The sequence below is a fragment of the Phialemonium atrogriseum genome, assembly GCF_030411735.1.
Source record: "Phialemonium atrogriseum strain 8032-3 unplaced genomic scaffold QBC33scaffold_11, whole genome shotgun sequence".
Lineage (NCBI taxonomy): Eukaryota > Fungi > Ascomycota > Sordariomycetes > Cephalothecales > Cephalothecaceae > Phialemonium > Phialemonium atrogriseum.
The window spans coordinates 431,563-449,402 of NW_026848148.1; the positions used below are offsets into that span (position 1 = coordinate 431,563).

Below are 17,840 nucleotides of genomic sequence, written 5' to 3' on the forward strand. Positions count from 1 at the left end.
GATGCCCGCCTTGGCAACCTTAACTCGAATAGCAACTAATGCGGGGCTCTCAACTGTCCCAAGCAAGGACGGGGAAGGCGGCCTAAGCCGCTCGGCCTCCCTTTATGACATCACTGGCTCGTGAAACGAATAAAATCACCCAGGCCCAGGTCCAATGTAATTATGTATAGTTAACTGTACCGGGTCGGCATTCTATGCAGTAAAACCTCGGCATACCTATTCACCAGCCCTACCAGTCACACGCGATGCATACAACTTCTGTCAGCCTGGCTGTGTTGCCAACCGTTGTCTCCACTTTCTTCAAACACGTAAGTCTTGGTTCCGGCGTGGCCAATTGGAAATGATAGAGGACTCCGGCGTTCTGGATACCTCTACGGCAGGCTACAGATTCGGTTGCTAAAGTTCGGCGTACAGTATTTGAACCATAAGCCGTTACGGCAACGGCCGACAGCGCTTCTATCCTATGATGAGGGCCTTCACCTGGTCCGGACTTTCCTGGCCTTCGCCTCTACGAGAACGGTAGAGGAGGTCCAGGCCTTCACCTCTCAATGGGTTCCCCACCCCCATTGGGTCAAAGTTGAGGAGGCTACGGTCCCCGAGGTGAAATTAGCGGAGGCTGCCAACTTGCTCCGGGAGCAGCTGGGCCCCGAGGGTATTCGCAAGGTTGGGGGGAAACAGTGGTGGCAATGGCGCAAATCAGCCCTCAAGGCAGAATGGATTGAGATGAGGGCCGAGTACAACGAGCGGAAGAAGAAGGCCGATCCGGGAAATCGGGTCATGTTCTACGTCCATGGCGGCGGGTATTTCTTTGGAAGCGTCGACGAGCACCGCTATCAGATGCAACGACATGCGCGGAAGCTCAAGGCGAGGGTATTCGCGCCGAGATACCGACTGGCCCCCCAGTTCCCCTTCCCATGCGGCCTACAGGACTGCCTGGCAGCCTATTTACACCTACTGACCTACCAGGAGCCCCAAAATATCATCCTGGCAGGCGATTCTGCTGGTGGTGGCATGGTAGTGTCGATGCTGGTCACCATGCGGGATCAAGGGATACCATTGCCAGCTGGCGCCATCCTCATCAGCCCATGGGCAGACCTCACCCACTCGTTCCCCAGCGTTGCCGGAGAGTGCCCATTGGACTATCTTCCGCCGGGTGGCTTCCACCACAAACCATCCGAGGCATGGCCACCGCCGGATGAGGAGGAACTCGAGCAGCTGAAGAAGCTGGTCATCGAACAGAAGACAAAGGACCAGGCCAGTGTGAATAGCTCGGATACCAGCAGTGGCGTCCCCGGATCTGCGAGGTCGAAAAACGGCAAGGCCAGCGATGGCACTCCTACAGTTGAGGACATTGCTCAAAAGACACATCGCCTGTCGCTTGTTATTGACGGCAAGCCGGTCGAGGTAAAAGAGCAAATCCAGGTAAGCGTGGAGAGAAAACCCCACAGCCGCGAGACGAACTGACTTTGATTAGATGTACACTACCAATGAGCTTCTGGCGCACCCTCTCGTCAGCCCTGTGATGCAGCCAACTCTGGGAGGCCTGCCGCCTGTCTTGGTTGTTGTTGGAGGTGGTGAGATGCTCCGCGACGAACAGATCTATCTCGCCCATAAGTTTGCCGACCCAAAGAAATATGTCCCGCCCGAAGCGCAGCTGGATGACATCGCTCGAGCCCAAATCAAACGCTATAAGCCGACAGACGTTAAGCTCGAGGTCTGGGACGACCTCTGCCACGTTGCTAGTAAGCAAGCCCGAATTTCTATTACCATGCCAAAGCATTGGAAGTATTGGAAGAAAATTAACCAGTCGCTAACAAAACGCGTTCGAAAAACAGCAACATTGAGCTTCACACAGCCAGCGAAATATATCTACCGTAGTATTGCCCAGTTCGGCGCTTTTCTGCTCGCAAGGGCCCAGAGAACCGAAGTCGACATACCGTTCGATGATGATATTTCTGTCATATCCGGATCTGGCTCTGATTCGTCGGATGCCGACGAACAGCCTGTGCCGAATGATCTCAGGCCCGAGGGGTCTGTTGGAAAGGCCGGAGATCCTCTCCCGCCATTCATAAACCATATGATTAGGCACAGGGTGACCAGACATGGTGACGTATTCCCCCTTGGCCCGGCTTGCGACCTGCCCGGCTGCTCCTTGGACCGTGACCTTGTCGGCGTCATCAAGGTTGGCCCAGTGAAGAAGTGGATGGAACAGAAGCAGCACTGGGAAACCCGGTTCTACCGGCACAAAGTCCGGGTCCACCAGAAGCGGCTGGAAGACATGGTACGCGGCTTCGAGGGGTTTGGCGACGGAGAACTACCGCCCCCAAGCGCACTTGCCGGCAGGAGAAAGGCTGGAGCGGATTTGGGGGAGAAGAAGAGGACTCGTAGCCTAGGCCTGGCGTTATGGTCACTTTGGGGATCTAAACACGACGAGAAGACGGTAGAGAGAGAGCGGCAGGCTGGCAAGGAAGCTGAGACCAGGGTCGCTACGCCGGCCGAGGGGAAAGAAGAAGCCAAGCCCGTGAATGACGATGGAAAGCTAAAGCCATCAACTGAGTCTGGCGAGGCCGTGGACAATCCTCCTGTGCTGACCCGTCAGGCTCTCAACCAGGACGCTATTGGGGAGTCATCACCGGGCAAAGGCCTCCTGGATCCGAGTTCCGCTACAGGGGTGACAGGAAAACGGCCCAAAATCGGGGGTATCGCCATGCCTTTCAGTCTGGGCAAGGAGGCAGACACAGCAAGCATGATAACGCTCAATTCGACAACTAGTCCTTCGAGGCAGCCTAGCCCGAGGCCGAAGAGCCCTGCTACGGGGACCGACAGGTTGGCCAGCAGTCCCAATCAGCCCCAGCTACCGCCTGTTGGGACTCCACAGGAGGAGGGTGGAGCTCCTGTGGGGGAGAGACCGGGCCTGGAGACCTTCACGACGGCGGCCGAGGAGCTCCCCAAGGCAAACAGAGATTGAGGGCTGGTGGTATATTCCTCATTCATGGTTAGTATTCGTGGTTGAAATCGAGGAGCGTATGAATATATAGTTTGCCCGGCTTTTACAGATGATGTACAAGATGTAGATATACACACAGTCGTTTCACAACCAACCAATATACCCCCAAGTTTTCTGCTTGTTGAGACGGCATATCGTCCCTGCATTTGAATGCGACCGCTGAGCGGTTTGCGCCCCAATGCTATCGTACCACGCAGCCCGCGCCCAACTCCCTACCCCCCCTTTAATCAAGGCCATTCTCGGTCTTCCACCTTGACAGGTATTCCTCTGGGTTCCTCGGGCCGACCGCGTCACCGTTGTATATGCCGTGAGTCTTTGTCATCTTCTTCGTCACGAAGGGAGTAAGCTGCTCTTGGCGTTAGCAAGACATGGTCCAGCCAGCTTGGGCGTCATCCCGCCCCCCGCGTGGTGTGGTGACCAACCTTGAAGTTTTCCAACGATGGAGCCACATACGTCCGCACTTTCTTCCAGTCGATCACGTAGCCTCCGTACTTTGTGTGCCGGCCCATTGTACCCGTCCGGTTGCCCTTGTAGAAACCCTTGTTCATGTCCTTCGTCGTAAGCCGCAGCTTGCGGTACGTGCTCGCGAGGGATTGTGTTGGTCTCATTGTTGCGATTCAGTTGAGAACCGGGGTTTATGATGGCATGTCGGTATGGGAGGATGAGGGGTGACCTGTTTCGTCTCGGAGAAGAGGCGGTCGATTCGATTCCGGGCTTAGTTACTACCTATCGTCATCTCATGGTTGAGCATCGAAACTAAATTTCTTGGAGAGTCGGATACAGGAGAAACGTCTACCCGCTCCATCCAGTCAGGTCCCGATACTGTGGTAGGTTCCCGTCCGCCCCCGCAGAGCTCTGAAGCTCACCGCCCATTGCGCCCCACTACGGCAGGAAAAAATGTGAATTTGAGCTTTTGGCAGGCCACTTAGGGTCTCCCCGTTTGGCACAGCGCAGGAACGACGAACATTGTCAATTCGCCGCCCCTTCTCGTCATGCCTGGTCGCCAATCCCACGGGAGGCCGCTGCTTGCCAGCTCGGGACCTCGAAGCTCCAAGAAATCCAAGTCGAAATCCAGGGGCAAAGCCCTCGATGCCTTTGCCCTTGCCCAAGAGCAGGTACCTGATACTACTACCAAGGGCGTCCGAACGCGAGGTCTTGAACCTGAGCCGACCGAGCGCAACCAAAAGAGGCACCGCCTGGACGACGAGGAAGGCGATGACGACGATGACGACGACGGAGGCGATGATCTGTCTGGAGGTCCGCAGAAGAAACGGCCTCGAAAGGATGACGAGAGTTTTGACGGCCTCTCGGAGGGAGATAGCGATGGAGACGCATGGCATATAGGTGTGGATGATGATGACGACGACTCCGAGATTGATAGCGACGACGCCTTTGGTGAGAGCGACGACGAGAGATTCGCTGGCTACGCCTTTCGGGGTAGCAGCTCGAAGGATGTGCGCGGCAAGACCGGCGACGGTTCGGACGGCGAGGATGGCGAATCTCTTGGCTCGGACGCCATCGATCTTGCACAGGCACTTGACCAGGTGTCGGACGATGATGAGGAGTCAGAGGGTGGATCGGGCTCCGGCTCGGAAGAGGAGGATGAGTCTAGCACGGGGCCAGAATCAGATGACGACGACGAGGAGGAGGATTCCGCGCAACGAGAAGCATTGAAAGCACTGATATCTGGCTTCGCCGGTGAGGACGAGGACGGAGACGAGGCAGACCAATCAACATCGCAACAGAGAGCCAAGATTGACCTGAAGGACCTGGGACTGTTCGGAGTCAAGGATCCTCACATTAAGAAATCGCTCAAACTGATGAACAAGGAGGAAAAAACGACTACGCGAGGCACATCTAAGAAACTTGACATACCACTACCCAGGCGACAGCAGGAAAAGCTACAGCGAAGCGCGGCTTACGAAAAGACCTCGGAGACACTGAACCGCTGGACAGACACAGTCAAGCATAACCGGCGAGCTGAGCACCTCTTCTTCCCGCTTGCTCAAAACAAGCACGATGCCGGCCTGGACAACGGAGAATTGCTACCTCTAGACAAGAAATCTTCTGGTACGGAGCTGGAGCAAACTATCATGGCCATCATGGAGGAGAGCGGCCTGGGTCCCTCCAAGCCCAAGGAGAACAAAGATGGTAGCGGTGAGGATGGCCAACAACCGTCCATATCCCGCGAGGAACTCAAGGAGCTGTGGAACCAGCGCCGGCGGGGTCGAGAGCTTCAATCCCGTGAGCTGGCGAGAGCAAAGCGTATCAAGAAGATCAAGAGCAAGGCCTATCGCCGGGTTCACCGCAAAGAAAATATGCGTGACGAGTTGGCGGCTAAGGAGGCCATGATCGAGGCTGGCGAGATTGATTCGGAAGAGGAGCGCGAATTCCAGGACCGACGGCGCGCAATGGAACGGATGGGCTCGAAGCACAAGGAGAGCAAATGGGCAAAGATGGGCTCGAAAGCTCGCCGTGCCGTGTGGGACGATGACTTCCGTTCCGGCCTTACAGAGATGGCGCAGATGGATGCAGAGCTACGTCGTCGTGTCGAGGGCAAGACGAAGGGTTCGGACGACGAGGATGACGAGGATGACGACGGTTCGGGCGAGTCGGGAGACGAAGATGGCGGGAGGGAGCGCCTTCTCAAGGATTTGGAGCGTGCCGCCGAAGAGGATCCGACCCCTAGATCCGGTCTCATGAAGATGAAGTTCATGCAGCGAGGCGAGGAGGCGATGAAGAAGGCGAATGACGAGTTGGTCAACCAGATTCGTCGGGAATTGGCATCTGATGCCGAAGAGGAGGACGAGGAGGACGAGGAGGAAGTTGATATCGGCCGCCGGCAGTATGGCATGGCAAACGCAAATGCCCCGAAGTCCTCCAAGACTGGCGGGGTAAAGGGCAAGGAAGAAAAGAGCTCCGCAACCAATATCCTGCCGTCCAAGTGGAGCCGATCCCAGCTACAAGGCGCGGTGAGCGGACCACCAGAGGCAGACACTGAGTATCATAACTCTGTCTCTGGTGCCGCGGGCGCCTGGTCCCGGGCAGGCAAAAAGCCACGTAAGGACAAGAGGGCCCCCGACGCCAAGGTCGAGGAGCTTGACCTCTCAAATGCCGCGGTCCTAGCCACGAAGCGGACGAAGCCTAAGCAGGAGGCCGACGGCCAGGCTGCCGGGAACTTCTCCGAGGACGAGGAGGAAGTGCATCTCCCAATGGCCATCAAGGACCAGGAACTCATCAAGCGGGCCTTTGCAGGTGAGGACGTGGTGGGCGAATTTGTACGGGAAAAGGCTGCGCTGGTTGAGGAGGACGAGGACAAGGAGGTCGACAACACGCTTCCCGGCTGGGGCAGCTGGGTCGGCGAGGGCGTCAGCAGCAGGGATAAGAAACGGCACACGGGGAGGTTTATCACGAAGGTCGAGGGCGTGAAAAAGAAGGATCGAAAGGACTTCAAGCTGGAGCGTGTTATCGTGAACGAGAAGCGAGTGCGGAAGGTAAATAACCACTCCCCCTTGACTTTGAGATTTGGGACCAGCTGGCTAACCTCCCCGGCTCTATCTAGAACGACAAGTACCTCGCCTCTCAACTGCCTCACCCCTTTGAATCACGCCTCCAATACGAGCGTTCGTTGCGACTGCCCGTGGGGCCAGAGTGGATGACCAAGGAAACGTTCCAGGATGCGACGAAGCCGAGGGTTATCCTCAAGCCCGGCGTCATCGCACCCATGTCCAAGCCGATGGTGTGAGAGCGCCTTCCTCAGGGATGAGCTGGCCGACGTTGCCGCAGAAGCTTCCCATAGATCTTACCCGGTGTGTGGGCCGAGCCCAACGCTTAGCTTGTCTTGTAAATATTACGACGAGTTCTTCTCCCATGCCAAAGTTGACACTATGACTACTGATATCTTCGTAGGCCTGGTCTTTGGTTACGAGGGTCTGGCCGAATCATGTTCATGTGAAAGTGATAAGGCACCTGCACATGTGCTTAAGCCAGGTCAGTCAGAAGTAGCATGTCATGATCAGGCAGGGATGTGTTGGAAGTTATCAGCAGGCTGCATTCCAACCCCTGAAAGTTGGGATCCATATCTCCCTCGCTATCCCAAAGTGAAGATACACGGTTTCCACTTGACTGTCCTAAGAACTGCCAGGTTGGACAGGATAGCGACAAGCAAGCATGACTGGATTGCAAACGGGTGCCGCAACCGACCAACTCTTTGACATCCCAGCTCTACATTCCAGACTAAAGCTGACGAAATCGGGGCGGAACAGGCTCTAGGTCACAATAGATAGACGCGCTCAAAGAACGATGGCCGCTTCAGGGTTGGGATGAGGATACGGGCCCGCTTTCGTCAGAGGCACTGTGATCGTTTTACAGATCAAGTAGAAGGCCGGATGAAAGTATTCTGGTCCAGACCATGAATCGGGTAACCCGGCTGCTCTGAAGATGGGGGCAGGCAGCTGCGCCCAATGTTCCTGAAATTCAGTAGTCACAGCCACGATTTACCCAATGCTCTGCCTGTCTAGATCCCTGGGGTTGCCTGTAACGGTAGTAGTATTCAACCTATAGAATGAAAGGAGTCTGTAACTACGACTACCACGCAATGAGACCACAAAATCAAGCAAGAGACCCAATGGAAGGAAGCCCGAAACATCCTCTCAGAGTCCTTCGCATTCTCGGCCCCCTACAACCCGCGCGAAGCCCCAGCTGCTGCAGCAGCAGCTACATGTAGCGGCCGCTGCCCCTGCCCCTGCAGCTTCGGCTCGTCCTCGCCATCGACCAGCAGGCCCTGCAGCGCGTCCCGGAGCTCCTCTGCGCGGGCCTTCACAGCGTCGGCGGCGACGACGGGGGGCAAGAGCTTGGACTTGGCCCGGTCCTCCTCGACGCGGCCCTGCGCGAGCCCGATGAACCGGTCCTGTGCGTCGGCCTCCCACTGGACCACCGGCGGCTCCCTCCACCGGGGGTCGGAGTAGGCCCCCGCCTCGCCCAGCCCCCTCGTGACCTCGATGAGGATGTTGGAGATGTCGACGCGCGACTGCGGCGCCGGCATGGTGCATGCGTCGACGAGGCGGCGCAGGCGCGCCAGGGATAGGCTCTCGCTAGCTTCGGTGGCGCCGGCGCCGGCGCCGGTGGGGCGGGAGGCCGCGCGCCAGTACGCCGTCCGCGCCATGTGCGTGAGCGCCGAGAGCTCGAGCGGGGTCTTGTGGCCCGGCGTGCCGGCCGTGGGGTCCCCGTCTAGTTTTTCCGAGAGGCCGGGCCCCGTGGCGGCCTTGGTCGTGCCCTCGATGGGACTGAGGTCGAGGCCCTGGATGATCTTGCCGATCTGCCATACGTTGGTCCACCAGCTGTAGTTGTGTGCGATCTTGTGGTCGCCCTTGGCGTTCAGCTTCTGGATGGCGTGTGTCTGCTCCTGCAGTTTTGGTTACGCCTGAGTTAGAAAGGGGCTGCTCCTCCACGGTGGGGGTGGGAACAAATAGAGAGAGGCTTACAGGTGGGCGGGCCCTGCCTCGGCCGGTGTATCTCCGATCCTTGGACTCGATGTCGACCATTTCCTTCCGGTGGTGGTTGACCATGCCCGGAGCCGTTGGGTCTTCGAAGGGGTTCGTCACGACATCCCCTACCGGCCATAAAATGTTATAGCCATAGTCTCCAACCTGGAGCGCGGTCAGTCACTCCGTTTCAGGGAGGGTCACTAAGAAGAACAGCAATAGGGCCTAACCTTGAAGCACCGATGGGAACCACATGAATGATAAGGGTCCCCTGATCTGCCGACAAAGACTATGACTCCGTCAGCAGGGTTGTCGCCAAAGCAGCCGGTGAGATGTCTCGGCGTCCTACCGTTTTCCGGCACGAGATCCAGGTGGATGATCTGCTGCCAACCCTTGATCCTGAAGTCCGGGTACTCGGACCCCCACGCCATGACAGCGGCCGCCTTGACTAGGCACTCGAAGAGGTGCCACACGTCCACCAGGGTCCACGGGCCCCGATAGTCGGCTAGAGTGCCGTCCTCGATGTGCTCCATGAGGAAGTACGAGTCGCTGTGTTTTGGAAAGCCGATCGTGCGTACCGTGTGGGACGTGCCCGTCATCCTCATCAGCTCGTTGGCCATGACCTCGTCCCTGAAGGTCTCGGAGAAGTCGACCGGGATTTCGTCGTCGTCACCGCCCATGTATTCGCCGTCGTCGAAGGCAGCAGAGAGCTCCTTGAAGAACTCACCGCTTCTGTAATTGAGCTTTCCGACGTAACGGGTGACGGGCTCGGTGCTCGGCAATATGCGTGAGTTTGGCAGCCCCCAAAGCTCACGGTAGAGGACGATCACGCCCTGACCGCCCTGCGAGAGTAACTGGACGGGTATGTGCCAGACGTTCTCGTTGGTACGCAGATAGTAGAACGGGACGTCCTCCTCCATAGGCATCGAATTACTCAAAATTGATTTCTTGTATGCAGGCTCATACCAGACTAGCCCCCCCTCCTTGGCCCTGCTCTCCCAGAGCTTGCCGGGCGGAGGCAAGGAATTCAGCTCCCAGGGATATGGCCTCAGATGATAGCCGAACTCAAAGCTTGTGGATCCAACGTTGGGCCGATGCACTGCCGGCGTCGACCTTGCTTTCTTTGGGCCACTGCCCTGCTCTGGGAGGTCTGTATGTCGAGATTAGAATGATGATTATAGGGCAGGTAGAGGTATTGGAGTATTGGCAACGACGTACCGTCATTCTCCCGCTTGATCGTCCCTGTAGCAGCTGCAGCTGTTGTTTCTGCCATGGATGCTATAATGGGTAAAGTAAATTGTGCGGCGTTGTTTGAGTCTGGTCGAGGTTGCCCGAGTCCTTCAAGCTTGTCCGTTCGCCGAGTTCGAGAGTTGGCGGGAAAAAAGAGTATCAAGTAACCTCGACGTCCTCACATAGGCATTAATGTGTGAGCCATTCACTAGGCATTAATGTAAGAGCCATTCACTACCTAGGCATTAATGTGAGAGCCATTCACTACTCCCTCCCCTCTCCGTGCTGTGTTCTTTGTCGGTAGTGTTGCGTGTGAATGTGATCTGAGAAATCCGTATATATAGTCCCTGATGATGTTCTTTGTCAACAAAAATTTCGACGGATTCGGAACTCCAATCTCATATATGCTGTCTGTGGTAGTAGTCGGTAGTGAATTGAAGTGCTAGGATGTGACACACAGGTGACATTAATAGAATCTCACCTCGATCTGACCAAAATGTCTTCTAATTAATGAAGTTGAGATTTGGGGGGAGGAGCAAAACAGGGGGGAAGGTAAATTTCTTAACATCCCATCTAAGTCGTTCACCACATTGTTTTGTTACAAATGCCTGATTGTCATTTTGTAGGGTATAATCTGTCGTAGACACCGATCTTACAGGATTCGCGTAAAAAGTTGCAGCAGAATCCTACCATGTCCGCTATGTACACAGAAGCATAGCATTCTCCCACAGCTTCCTGAGAGGCTTTTGTTCCTCCGCCTGTCCCCAATAACCCCTTTAGAGCTCAATCAAACTCTCCTCCACCACCGGCTGCTTTGGAGCATGCTGGGGCGCCGAGGGGAATGTCTCCTGTGGGTATGGACTATAGGTGGCGTTGGGCTGCGCCTGCCACACTGGGGGAAGCGGCGTCTGCTGGGCGGCAGGGTGCTGCCAGTACGGCTGCGAGGACTGTGATGGCTGACTCTGATGTTGACTTTGATGAGCTTGGGTTGGTTGACATGGTTGGGCTGCCACGGAAGCAGGCGTCTGTGGTAGCGACGGCTGATAGCTGTGTGAGGGTTGCTGAAGACTAGGGTAAGGAGAAGCCATTTGGTCGGGTCCGGCCGTGGGCTGTTGCTGTTGAGTCTGCGTGGGAGGTTGGTTGTTGAAGTAGAAAGAAGCATTGGGATCAGTTGTCGGGGTCGGGGTGTTGCCGACCGAGTCTGGCGCTGCCGGCGCAGTTAACGAGGCCTGCTGCAGAGGCTGCTGGTTATGGTTGGGCTGCGAATGTGCTGCTTCAGCAGGGGGGTAGCTCGACTGTTGCGCGTACTGGGGCTGTTGTGGAGGAGGGGCATTTGGGCCCCAGCTTCCAGTTCGCTGGGCCTGTTGTGGTAGATACTGGCCGTTTGGAGGACCAGCCACTGATGCTCGCTTGTCGTAGCTTGCATATACAAGTTGAGGAGTCGGCTGGGGTGCTTGCCCATATGGCTGAGCGCTGGGAACCTTGTTGTAGTCGTGTTGCTGTTGCTGTTGTTGCTCCCCCGTGTAAAAGTTCTCGGCGGGGCCAAGGTTGTTTGGCGGGTTGGCTGATATTGACGGATATGGGCCCGATGGTTGTCGAGGGGGCGGAAGGTTATATCCGCCCAAGTTGTGTTGACCATATGCCTTGGATAGCCGCTCTTCCAGCATGCGGTCATAGTAGCGGACGACCGTTGACAGCTTAGCGTGCAGATCCAACAGCGTATCTATTTGCGGGTAGTTAGACACAGTTACATCAGGATTGCAAGCAGACGGAGCGGCCTCCGCCAAACGTACCATGTTTGCTCATCGCCTCGCCATACGTCCGGGCCAACTTCGGCCGCAGGGCGCCAATACTGTCATACAACTCCTGGATCTGAGGCTCCCTCAGGATCGTACCTGGTGGCTGTGTCTGTAGCCGATCGACCAAGGTCGAAAAGAGGTTGATGTTCTCTGCTTCCACGGGAGTGAGCTCGTAATCGTTCTTTGGCAACGTGAAGGGGGCCGAAGACGAGGGATTTGCAGCGCCCAATGTCTGCTCCTTGAGTGCAGCCGCGTGCTTTTGTTTTTGCTCCTCCATGTCTGCAAGCGACGCTGCAATGGCTGCCTTAAGATCATCGTCTTCCTCCTCTGCAGACTTGGAAGGTGTGGCCGTCGAGTCGTTGGCGCTGGGTTGGCTGGAAGTCGGTCCGTTTGCTCTCGGCGGCACATAGCCGTGGGAATGGCTCTTGACTTCTTCCAGACTCATAGCTAGGGCTTTCTTCAAGTCCTCATCAAAGCCGTCATCTACCCTGGCGCTGCGGGGCTGCATCGCAGCCGAGCTCCGCGACTTGGAGGGAAACGACGGGTAGCTGGGAGATGGCTCGCTCCCTCGTCTCCCACCAACACCTGGACCCCTTGAGGACTTGTCCATAAGCTTCGCATAGCAGCCATCATCCACCCTGACAGGCTGCAGAATCCCAAGATGAGGCAGGGGCACCGACTTGGTGGAACACTGCTGATCAAAGCAGTTACCGCAATTGCGACAGTGGTGCTTCCGATTTGTGAAAGTGAAGGCAGTCCGGCACCTCATGCATACATCGGAGTCGACCCATTCCGGCGGCTGGCAAGTCAGACGTCAGCTAACCCCACAGAAGGATCCAGGCTACACTTACGGCACTACTGTCAATCATGCTGCTCGCGACGCTGACCCGCGGAGGGAACTGAAAACCCTCCCGCTGTAACGTCTTGTAGACCTCGCCAATGTAGGCCAGTTCGTAGCGGCCTTCCGTAGCGGCCGCCCAGGACTGTACCAACTCGAGGATCTTTGCGCGCACCTCCGAGTTAACCGAGGCCGGCCCAACTGCCTTCAACAATGACACCAGGTTGTCCATGAACTCCCTCGAGGCGATTTCGGCCAGGAAATGCGAGCCGCCGTTCTTGACGCACGTATCTGTGAGCTAATACCCCAGTCAGTTCTGAGGCCGCGCCTGGCGATGACTTCAGCGGGTTCCTACATTCAATGCGCTCAACTGGGTGTTGGGGTTCTTATTGTCCATGCGCTTCTTGAGAGAGCGCATGGCTTCCTTCGGCTGGACTGTCTTCGACCGGATGACATCGGAGATCTCGAGATTGAGGGCAATGTCCTCGCTGTAGCAGCTGTGTTAGAGGCGACGCAGGATGAGGGCGGGTTCGGGAGGGGAGGGGGATGGTACAGGCTGCTACTCGTGGCTTTCTCAATCTGCTCATCCAGGGCACTGTTGGCCCCCGAGGACCACCAGGTCATCATCTTGGATGAGTTCCTGGCAGAGGATATGGACCGCGAAGGTCGCTGGATATGGAGGCAGGGGGGACGAAGCCGCTAAGGGCAGGAGTGAGCAACTCCAGCTATTTAATGACACGGCGGGGCAAAGTGGGTGGGATCAAATCGTGTCTAGAGGCAATCATTGAGGGGAGTGGCCAGCTTGTTTGTCGAAAACGAAGTTGGTCGGCTTGGTAGGCTTGCGTGTCAAACTAGGTAGAGGTTGCGTGTGTCGATGATGGAGGCGTGATGAGCTAATGCTCTCTGCCTAGGCACGTACGTACCGTACCTATTGAGGGGAGTCCGGCTTAAGCTGTCAAGGCTAGCCTTGCCAGCTGAGATGCTAGGATTGCCAGCTGTCAATTTATTCCCGGGGTCCACCAGTGACCAGACACAACGGGAATGCCGAAACTTGGCGGTACGGGGTGTCTGGCAGTCCCACAGCTGAACAACCAAGTACCGCAAAGGTATCACAGGCAAGCCTGGTTCGGTGCAGCCAGCCTCGCAGTGTTCCTTTCACTGACGATACCGGTTGCGATCAAGCCAAATACCTCTCGTCCGACCTAGCACGAATCCGAAGTTCCTCGAAGGATTCAACAAAGAGCGACGACAAAGAATGCCGCCAACCAGCAGACCTCGTTTCCAAGATTGATACCACTTGCCACTCATGCCCTTTCCACCGAGCAGATCCATCGTCCTTCGACTTCCTTCTTTAAATGCGACTCGGCGGCCACCCCTCTTTGGCCTTCAGATATTCACAATACCGATATTACAGCATGATCAGAGCCTGAACTTCCTTGATGCTCGTCTCAAGCCTAGGATATCACACCTCAGACACCACACCTATCGCAACGCCTACCAGCCATGAGTCCGGCCACGATACCGAGTTCCACGACTGTCCTAGGCAATGGCGGGGACAGTCCTGCAGCCAAGGGCCCTCCTCCCAGCTTCACATTCGGTGCGGGCGGGAGTGGTGGTGGAGATCGGAGACCCAAGCGTCCTCTGCCTCATATCGACGATATCACTTCGGCCAACATTGACCTGGATAGCTATGCCCATGCCCCAATCGACAAAGTCCTTACTACGGGAGAGGAGTTCCTGCGGCAGGCCGAAACTTCGAGGAGCTTTGGGAGGCCGGATCTTGCCCTAAGGGACTACATCCAGGCAACCATAATCGTGGTCGATGTCATCAAAAAGAACAAGGACTGGGTGTCGCTACAATCGGGCAACAAGACACTGTCAGAGAGATACCTGCGCCTGATGCGCCAAGTCAATGCTTCTCACAATATCTATGAGAAGATCAAGGCAGATATCAAGGCTGATAATGTGAGAACCGGAGTTCAGCCAAGTGTCCATCGCCCAGGGACGATTAACCCGGCTGTCGCAAGCCGAGCTAAAGCCAACCCCTCGACGGAGCATGGGGAGAATGGTACAGGCAACGCCACGGATGGGAGGCAGGGAAGGGACAGAGTGAGTGCCGACAATGCCACAGGGAAGCTTTCAGCACTGACAACCTCAAAGGCCAAACCGGCTGTCCACCCAAAACCCCAGGCACTGCATGGTAACACGGTCAGGCCTGACGGGGGAAATCTCCCAACTAGAAAAGCAGTGCAAGACCTTGCAGAGCGCTTTTCCCAACTCCGCGCAGCCACAGGATCTCCTGCCCAGGACCCCCGTATCCGCACCCAGCCAATTATGGCCCGACCAGTGGGTGGGCGAGAAGATGCATCCCCCTCGCCCAGGACCAGTTTCGTTGGGGAGAATGTGCTGCCCGACCTGCCCAAGATGCCAGATGCCATTTACAGTCCCGCCAGAGGGACAGTCTCGAGCGAGGCAGCCGAGCTCCCCTCCAGCACCCCACGTGGCATCTTTAGTCGAACGAACTCAACGGCCGCAGTCCCGAACGGTTCGAGCGCCATGAAGTCACCCCCCCCTGACGACTACTTCGCATCTCATTCGCCAGAACCAACAGGGCTGCCAGCCAAACGTACCAAGCTCACCTTTCCAGAGGGTGATACCTTATCTGCTCAAGGACTCGTCGAGCTCATGCGGTCGGGCTCCAAAGACATATCGATTCTCCTGATCGACATTCGCAGTCGTTCAGAGTTCGATGATGGTCACATCATGTCGCAGGCAACGATTTGCGTCGAGTCTGAGGTTCTTGTCCGAGAGAACATATCTGCAAACGAGATTGCCGACAGCATGATACTGGCCCCTTCGGCCGAGCAACTCCACTTTGAGAGGCGACACGACTTCGACCTCGTGGTCTTCTATGATCAGGATTCCACCCAGATCAGCTGGAGAACCGATACACCCTCCCAGCGAGCAATTTCCGGGCTGTACAACGCCCTCAGTCACTATGACTTCGCCAGGGACTCCGTCACGAGGCGACCTAAGCTGCTGGAGGGCGGTTTAGACGCCTGGACGAATCTTATGGGAGAGGTGTCCCTGCAGACGTCGTCGACCACCATGAGGGCCAGGCCTTGGGCAAGCACCTCCTCCGTAGGCAGAGCGCCGATTCAGCGGCTGAAGCCCAGGCAAAAGTTCGTCGCCAGGCCTATCCAGGATGCGGACGAGGCGAGGCGATGGGAAGAGACGCTCAACAATGTCGAGTCTTTTTCCCCCGTGAGGACGACGGGTGATTTCCTGCGACGCTTCCCTCCTGTTTCGACAATACAGGAATCCATGGTGGCGCCCGTCACGGCGGCCGTGAGGACGGAGGCTGGTGCGTTCGGCTACGGCTCGTCTCGGCAGGAGGATCTCTTTCCATCCTGGCCCGCACCGCCTCAGCGACCGGCTCCCACAGTCCCCCGCCCGAGCTACAGTGGTCTCGCTGAGACGGACAACAGGGGCGAGCTCATGAGGGTTTTGAAGACAACATCCAAGGCGGACGGCGACGGCGAGGTCAGACAATTCGTGGGCCTTGTAAACCCGCGGAACTGGTGCTACGGCAATAGCTCACTCCAATCCCTATTCGGCACGTCTGGGTTTGCCGACGATCTCCGTACCGGAGACTGGCAAGACAAATATAAGGTCCCCATCAAGGCGGGCGAGAAGATCCAGCCTCCCCAGCTCCTGACGAAGATGCTCGCGAACCTTTTCGACTGGATGGCCAAGGGTAAATTTCGAGCAATGGAGGCAAGAACTCTCATGGTAGGACTTCCCTTCTGAACACGGTTTCTGGCATCTTTTACTAAACTTTCTACAGGAATATCTTCGCCACATCCACGGTAAAAATATCGACGGCACCGCCAAGGAAGCGGAGGAAGTCTTCGGCGGTGACTACCAGCAGGATGCTCAAGAATACTTCTCATTCATCATCGACCAGCTTCATGACGAGACCAACCGGCTCAGGGACAAGACGGAAAGACTGACTAACTACAGAGACAACGATACGAGGTCTCTGCTGCAAAATTCGATCGAGTACTGGAAGGCATACTCGGAACTACACGACTCGATAGTGGACAAGTACTGGCGGGGGCTTTTGGTACTGGCCAACTCATGTCCAGCGTGTGGCGACAGCTCCATGAGTTTCCAGATATCGGACATGACACCGCTCGCCATCACCAAGCAGGATCGAAGCTTGGAGTCAATGCTTGCAACTTACACAGCTCTCTCGGCGCCCCCAGACTATGTGTGCCAGAAGTGCAAAAAGAAGGGCTGCCGGCAAACCAAACTCGACTTTGCTCGTGTGCCGGATCGACTTGCAGTTACCTTTCAGAGATTCCAGAGTAACCCGCGCACGGGGGTCATGACCAAACTCGCCCACGAGGTCTCGTTTCCGATACAAGATCTCGACCTAGGACCCTACTGTATCGACGGAAAGGACCGGGCCATCCAGGACGACAAGGAGGCTGAAACCGTGGCCAAAACGGACCGGCATTTCTCAGGGCCATTCGTGTATGACTGCTACGCTGTCATCTGCCACGTAGGGGCAAGCCTCACCGCTGGCCATTACATAGCCTATGTGAAGGACGGGTCCAGCAAAGACCCGACAGACTGGGTCAAGTTCAACGACACCCTGGTCACCCAGGTCAAGGCCGGAACGGGCAAACCGGGGGACGAGCTGCAGAAGATGTACAAGGACGGCACTCAGCAGGCTTATATGGTATTTTACAAACGCAGGGGCACATGAGCGAGCGCAAGCGGCACCATCACGTTTTCGCATTGCCGGTTTTCGAAGCTTGGTTCCTTCATCCAACGTTTCATCGGGGGGGGGGGGATTGTGCCTGTCTTACGATTGGTGTGTGTGTGTGTGTGTGTGTGTGTATGTTTGTTTTTTTTTTTTTTTGGTATTGTTTAGCTAGCATGGTTATCATGGCATTTGCATCTCGTGCGGGAGGAAGGGCGTCAGTTTCGCATAGCAACGGAGACGTTGGGAGTTTTGGGGCGTGCATAGGAGGATGACATCACGGGCTGGGGGGTTTCTGCACAGCTAGCTTCCGTTATATTAGCAAGGCATTGATTGGTACACACATTGACCCTGGTTTAGGTACATACTTCGGCCTTGCAATTGATTTGAAAACATGGTCCATACAATTATCGAGCCAAGAATACTTTCTGACGGGGATGGACCCTTACAAGGTACAGTATCTACGTATTGTTGGTGTATATTTAGCTCCCGTAGCCACTTTCTTAGTCTATACTACCTAGATCTGTCGGGTGTTAACAACCTATGTCTCCTGTGCAAGTGTCTCGGGCTTCGTGGTGCCACTGAATGATTAACATGGAACTTGCTTTCGATTTCTGAAGTTACCTAGGTACGGATATATTGCTAGATATCCGATGCCGAAGAAACCACTTGTAGTAGACATGTGCTGTGCGCAGCCCCATCTACCTTCCGT

General features: G+C 56.1%; 6 protein-coding genes across 6 annotated transcripts; 3 read left to right on the forward strand and 3 right to left on the reverse strand.

Annotated features, from left to right (window-relative positions):
* The first annotated feature begins 133 nt into the window (after positions 1-133).
* On the forward strand, positions 134-3,124 carry QBC33DRAFT_537234 (Alpha/Beta hydrolase protein). The gene is made up of 4 exons (XM_060427772.1): positions 134-308; positions 415-1,422; positions 1,475-1,742; positions 1,836-3,124. The coding sequence occupies exons 1-4, from the start codon at positions 246-248 to the stop codon at positions 2,966-2,968; spliced, it is 2,472 nt and encodes an 823-aa protein (XP_060283962.1). The 5' UTR covers positions 134-245; the 3' UTR covers positions 2,969-3,124.
* Positions 3,063-3,615, reverse strand: QBC33DRAFT_585762 (mitochondrial ribosomal protein L27-domain-containing protein; the record flags this gene model as incomplete). The annotated part of the gene is made up of 2 exons (XM_060431449.1): positions 3,063-3,353; positions 3,430-3,615. 2 exons carry the CDS (start codon positions 3,613-3,615, stop codon positions 3,231-3,233), a joined length of 309 nt encoding a protein of 102 aa, XP_060283963.1. The 3' UTR covers positions 3,063-3,230.
* Positions 3,616-3,926: 311 nt separating this feature from the next.
* On the forward strand, positions 3,927-7,206 carry QBC33DRAFT_57627 (Utp14-domain-containing protein). Its single transcript, XM_060430898.1, has 2 exons — positions 3,927-6,501; positions 6,570-7,206. Exons 1-2 carry the CDS (start codon positions 4,000-4,002, stop codon positions 6,750-6,752), a joined length of 2,685 nt encoding a protein of 894 aa, XP_060283964.1. The 5' UTR covers positions 3,927-3,999; the 3' UTR covers positions 6,753-7,206.
* Positions 7,207-9,763, reverse strand: QBC33DRAFT_585768 (uncharacterized protein; the record flags this gene model as incomplete). The annotated part of the gene is made up of 4 exons (XM_060431450.1): positions 7,207-8,411; positions 8,491-8,655; positions 8,721-9,640; positions 9,709-9,763. The coding sequence occupies 4 exons, from the start codon at positions 9,761-9,763 to the stop codon at positions 7,686-7,688; spliced, it is 1,866 nt and encodes a 621-aa protein (XP_060283965.1). The 3' UTR covers positions 7,207-7,685.
* A 733-nt stretch (positions 9,764-10,496) lies between these two features.
* QBC33DRAFT_450401 (vacuolar protein sorting-associated protein 27) lies at positions 10,497-12,984 on the reverse strand (the record flags this gene model as incomplete). Its single annotated transcript, XM_060424561.1, has 5 exons — positions 10,497-11,443; positions 11,514-12,318; positions 12,371-12,655; positions 12,713-12,845; positions 12,911-12,984. 5 exons carry the CDS (start codon positions 12,982-12,984, stop codon positions 10,497-10,499), a joined length of 2,244 nt encoding a protein of 747 aa, XP_060283966.1.
* Positions 12,985-13,860: 876 nt separating this feature from the next.
* On the forward strand, positions 13,861-17,627 carry QBC33DRAFT_585776 (uncharacterized protein; the record flags this gene model as incomplete). The annotated part of the gene is made up of 2 exons (XM_060431451.1): positions 13,861-16,149; positions 16,205-17,627. 2 exons carry the CDS (start codon positions 13,861-13,863, stop codon positions 17,129-17,131), a joined length of 3,216 nt encoding a protein of 1,071 aa, XP_060283967.1. The 3' UTR covers positions 17,132-17,627.
* Positions 17,628-17,840: the final 213 nt, after the last annotated feature.

What these genes read in the sequence shown, in the direction of transcription:
- QBC33DRAFT_537234 (XM_060427772.1), top strand. Translation starts at nt 246, where the DNA reads ATGCATACAACTTCTGTCAGCCTGGCTGTGTTGCCAACCGTTGTCTCC. An exon ending in TCTCCACTTTCTTCAAACAC is followed by an intron (nt 309 to 414) that starts GTAAGTCTTGGT and finishes TTCGGCGTACAG; the next exon opens with TATTTGAACCATAAGCCGTT. An exon ending in AGGTAAAAGAGCAAATCCAG is followed by an intron (nt 1,423 to 1,474) that starts GTAAGCGTGGAG and finishes GACTTTGATTAG; the next exon opens with ATGTACACTACCAATGAGCT.
- QBC33DRAFT_57627 (XM_060430898.1), top strand. Translation starts at nt 4,000, where the DNA reads ATGCCTGGTCGCCAATCCCACGGGAGGCCGCTGCTTGCCAGCTCGGGA. An exon ending in ACGAGAAGCGAGTGCGGAAG is followed by an intron (nt 6,502 to 6,569) that starts GTAAATAACCAC and finishes GGCTCTATCTAG; the next exon opens with AACGACAAGTACCTCGCCTC.